The sequence below is a fragment of the Camelina sativa genome, chromosome 2 (assembly GCF_000633955.1).
Source record: "Camelina sativa cultivar DH55 chromosome 2, Cs, whole genome shotgun sequence".
NCBI classification, from domain to species: Eukaryota; Viridiplantae; Streptophyta; class Magnoliopsida; order Brassicales; family Brassicaceae; genus Camelina; species Camelina sativa.
This window is the reverse complement of record NC_025686.1, coordinates 12,066,301-12,071,467: the sequence shown is the minus strand read 5'-3', so window position 1 is coordinate 12,071,467 and position 5,167 is coordinate 12,066,301. Positions and strand designations below refer to the sequence as shown.

Below are 5,167 nucleotides of genomic sequence, written 5' to 3'. Positions count from 1 at the left end.
TGAGGAAATGAACCTATGTTGCAATCTCTCGAAGATAGTCACTGAAGATGATGTTGGGGTTGAACCTTAGGTTCTACAGAAGCATGTTGCAGAACCACCTGTAAAAGAAAAATTCACAACTGAATCAACTAGATCCAATAGTAATGATTGGAATGAGGAATCATCAGGACTCTTAGCTACATCTAAACAATTGCAAGGTCATAAGAATCAGTCTGTTGCAGTTGAATTTGTTGAGCAAACCGTTCGTCATGTTCAGCTGAATTCTAAAGGAGTGCTGCAACATTGTTTTGTTTCACAGTTTGAACCTAAGAACATTATAAATGCTCTTGAGGATTATTTTTGGTACAAGGCATGATAGGAAGCTTGTTGTGTCTCCCTGCATATATGTCTTCATCCTTTTTTTTATATGAATGTGCACTCACGCTGGGGGAGTATGATGAGATGGTGATATTGGTGATGATGGTGATGTCATAGCTGAATGTGGCTCAGGCTTATGGTTTTGAAAGATTCTAGTACTATTCACATCTAGAGCTTGAGTTGTCACATTCAGATAAAAAGGGGGAGAATGAAAGCATGAAGAAGTTCTGGTGCTACAAGGCTGTGTTGTAGGACTCTGGAAGATGTTTACGCGTCTTGGAGGAGTCATGAATATTGGATGACGTGGCAATACTTTTGAAGGCTTGTTAATTAGAGGACAAGATATTACCATATTGCCTAGAAGATTTGGACTTATCCTTGTTTAGGAAAGTAGGTCATAGGAGGGTTCCTATATATTGTGTTATCAGGCCAAACATGTTGTTTGGCCGTCAAAGAAGAATTTTTAGAACTAAGCGAAAAAGCTTTTAGGGTTCTTAGTGTTTTTGGTTAGATTAAGAATTGGTCAGTGACAAGTCGTGTTGACTGTGTGTAAATCTGATTAAACATATCTTGTAAGATTGTTTAAGTGATTCTTAATAAGAAAATAAGTTCTTTTCTATATTGGCTGCATCTTTGTTTTTACAGTTTCACTGTCTTATTTTTTTTCAGTGTACGTGGTAAACTGCTAATTTGAATTGATATTAAATTTGGCGACTTGATTTTGTGTTTATTTTTCCAAAATCCGATCATATAGGTATATAGTACAAGAGTTTTTTGACTAAAAAAAAAATAGTACAACAGGTCTTTTTTAACTTAACTGTTTTAAGGCCCACAGCTATATGTATAGACTATAGAGGATTAACAAATCCAAGCAATTGTGAAAACATATTCATTGGATAATAAAACCTATACCCTTTCTTAAAACCTGCTCTGACTTACATGTTATTATCTACTATTGTATAGTTTATCTCTCTAATCTTCTTCTCTTGTACATAGATAGAGGAGAGTTGTGTTAGCCAAACTTTGAGAGCTCTAAAACTGTCCAGGAAAATGGGTTTTGCTTGTCTTTTGGTTATTTTTGCTTAACCCCCCTATAAATGTCTCCAGGATGTGTAAGTGCTTGAAAATAGTCTTGGAACCAAGTAAAACATAGTAAAAACGAGAAAATATGATGTTACATGTTCCTTTAGCTAACACTTCTGGAGATCATGTTCACTACTAAAGATGAACTAAAACTTTCATTAAATAAGGCTACTCTCTTCATCTTCTTAGGCTTAATTGTCATTTCCTTGGCAAATCTCTAATAAAATTTCATCATACATTGACATTTTGGATTTAGGGTTTGACCAAGATTGATCGAATTCCTCTCCATAGGCATGAATTCAGGAAGATCCAGCATCTCAAAAAGTAACCTCATCTTCCTCTTCAACCAACATCGCCATACGAACTTTATTTATGACCGATCAGGACCCAGAAAATATTTTTACGGTGGTCATAATATTTTTTGAACCATATCACAAATGTAAAAAGCTAAAAAAAATTGCAATTTGTAGAAAGGGAGAATCAAACCTTGGTTTAGGGGTGTCAAAAGCCTACAAATATACCATATGTGCTAACTAAAACTCTAGGATTTCTATACAAAACAATAATTCTCTCTTAATAGGTATGCCGGTGTGACCAATAACATGATAAACTAACTGCAAACTTGACACTTTCTCAAACTTTCGACTGTAGAATCGATCCTTCATACTCAAAAACAATCGTAGTTTAAGAGAAAGAGATAAACTAGCGGATATAACCTAGGATAATCAAAATTTAGACGAACATGGATGAACGAATATATTGTTAAACAAATTATTAAATTTTTTTTTAACAAAATCTTTAAATTTTGTTCATGAGATAATGACTATAAGAAAAAAAACATTTTTTTTAATATACCTAACGAAAGAACCCATGTAAAAAAATAAAAAAATGAAAGAAATGGTTTAAATGAAATTAACTCTTTTTAACGTGATGAAATTTGAATAAATAAAGAGAAAAAGAGAGGAAATAAGAATCTTATACACTAAAGTAAGGTTTTTTTTGACAAATTCTAAGAAATTGTCATTAGACACTCTATTATTTCTACATCTGTCATTTTCTCTTTAATACTTTTAGTGTATTTTTTTCAATTGACTTTATATGATATACACTATATTATTTATCTTTATATTGAAGACAAAATATAATTTGATATTATACATTATAAGATGATCAATTTATTCTTTAATTTGGCATCCTAAATGATTTTCTCTTTTATTTTTTTACTTTAATAGATTTTTCTCTCTAAATATTTATAATTATATATATTTAAATATACTTTAGTTTGTTTTAATTAGAATAAGATTGCATATATATATTATATAATAAAGTAAGGTTCTCTTTTGACAAGCTCTAAGAAATTGCTATTTGACACTCTTTTTTTCCGACATGTATCATTTTTGCTTCAATATTTTTAGTGTATTTTTTTCAATTGACTTTATATGATATACATTATCTTATTCATCTTTATATTTAAGACAAAATATAATTTGATATTATACATTATAAGATGTTCAATTTATTTTTTAATTTGACATATTGTCCCATAATGATTTGGCACTCTCTTCTTTTGAGATGTGTTATTTTCTCTTTAATTTTTTAGTGTATTTTTTCAATTGACTTTATATGATATACATTATCTTATTTATCTTTATATTTAAGACAAAATATACTTTGATATTATACATTATTATAAGATTTTCAATTTATTATTTAATTTGGCATATTGTCCCATAATGATTTTCTCTTTTATTTCTTTACTTTAATAGATATTTCTCTCTAAATACTTATAATTATATATATTTAAATATACTTTAGTTTGTTTTAATTAGAATAAGATTGCATATATATATATTATATAATAAAGTAAAGTTCTCTTTTGACAAGCTCTAAGAAATTTTTATTTGATACTCTTTCTTTCCGACATGTGTCATTTTTGTTTTAATATTTTTAGTGTATTTTTTCAATTGATTTTATATAATCTACATTATCTTATTTATAGACAACATATAATTTGATATTATATATTATAAAATATTTAATTAATTATTTAATTTGTGTGGTATATTGTCAATAATGATTTAACCTTTTTTTTTTGACATGTGTTATTTTCTCTTTAATACTTTTGGTATATTTTTTCAATTGTATATATAAGATATACATTATCTTATTTATCTCTATATTTAAGATAACATATAATTTGATATTATATTATAAAATATTTAACTAATTCTTTAATTGGTGTAGTATATTGTTCCATAATAATTTTATTTTTTATTTTTTACTTTTATTTCTTGGTCTCATTTATTTCTCTTTTAATAAGGAAATGGTTTGGAGAAGTAGGGGGGAGTTCCTTCCCATAAAGCCGATACTTTTAGGGACCCATTGCTACAGCCACGTGACCACGATTCTTCCGCCAGCTGGCATTGTCTCCCCTTGTGGACCTTTCTTCAAAAGTCGTCCTTTGCTTTCCGTGGGTTTTTTTTAAAAAATTTAAGCTTTGCATCCACTATTTGTTTACGTTTTATATCAAACGTTTCTACAATTTGTAGTGATAATTTAGTTTTTTTCCCTTCTCAATATATATATATATATATACATATATATGTTATGGCCGTCTTTACTTCACAATTACGTCACCAACCCATTTTTTTGGCGGTGTCTTGTTTTCTTATCTAATCATATATTAAAATACCAAACTGACTAATATTCTATAAACAATTGTAGATTAGATGTAAACAACTTAACCAATGCATTGGTCATATAGCTTATGAGGCATAACTCCCACAAAAGTTTGGTAGTTGCAAATATAAGGAGGAGGACAAACGATAAAAAAAACTCACCAGTTGAAATTTAGGTGAGCACATAATTGTTCTTTATATTGCCGTAAGAAAACCAAACCCTATGTAAGAAATAACTACAATCATTTGTTAAAAAAAAAAAAAAAAAAAAAAAAAAAAAAAAAAAAAAAAAAAAAAAAAAAANTTTGTTACATACAATGGCACATGCAATAAAGTAGAGAATTTGACCTAATTTCTCTCTTTTGCTTAAATATTCTCTCTTCGACCACTTTATTTTGTTGTTGTTGTTGTCAGAAGTCACACTTGAAAGATAGAAAGAGAGAAAGAAAGAAAGAAAGAAAGAAAGAGAGAGAGGCTAAAAGGGGAAAGAGTGAAAGTAAAGTCACGTCGGTCCGTTTATCAGAGAGAAAGAGATAGTAAGGACTCAGGACTAAGAGTGAAGCCTAAGGGAAGTAAAAGATTGTGTTATTGTCGTTGCGGTTAAGCTCTCTCCTCTTTTATCTTTTCAATATTCCATTTCTACCCTTTTCTTTTTCAAGTCTCTCTCTCTCTCTCCAAACCACATTTGTCTGTCTGCAACTTCACTGTCTCTCTCTCTCTCTCTCTCTCTCTCTCTCTCTCTCTCTCTCTCTCTCTCTCTTTCTCTTGTCTTTCGATTGGAGTTTACTTCTTCTCTACTTCCAATGGAATCTACGCCGCCGGATGATTGTTCCGTTAAGGTTGCTGTTCACATCAGACCGCTCATCGGCGACGAAAAGATTCAAGGTTGTAAAGATTGCGTCACTGTCATTACCGGTAAACCACAGGTACAGTTTCAGTTTCCATAATGTTATAAGCTCTCTCTGCTTTGTCCTGTCTGATTATTAAACTGGACTTGCAGAAGAATTCTTTAATGTGAATTTTTAGCAGATTAGCTTTTTTTTTTCTTT

The 5,167-nt window shown here is 29.9% G+C and overlaps 1 protein-coding gene across 2 annotated transcripts in view; it reads left to right on the top strand.

The window, feature by feature from the left end:
• Window positions 4,586-5,167, top strand: part of LOC104722528 (kinesin-like protein KIN-4A) — an 8,338-nt gene continuing 7,756 nt past the window's right edge. Inside the window, exon 1 of one of the 2 annotated variants that reach the window (XM_010440720.2) lies at window positions 4,586-5,044. In XM_010440720.2, the coding sequence (XP_010439022.1) occupies window positions 4,922-5,044 (123 nt within the window). In that variant the 5' untranslated portion in view covers window positions 4,586-4,921. The remainder of the gene's footprint in view (window positions 5,045-5,167) is intronic. The other variant, XM_010440711.2, reaches the window with a different exon arrangement.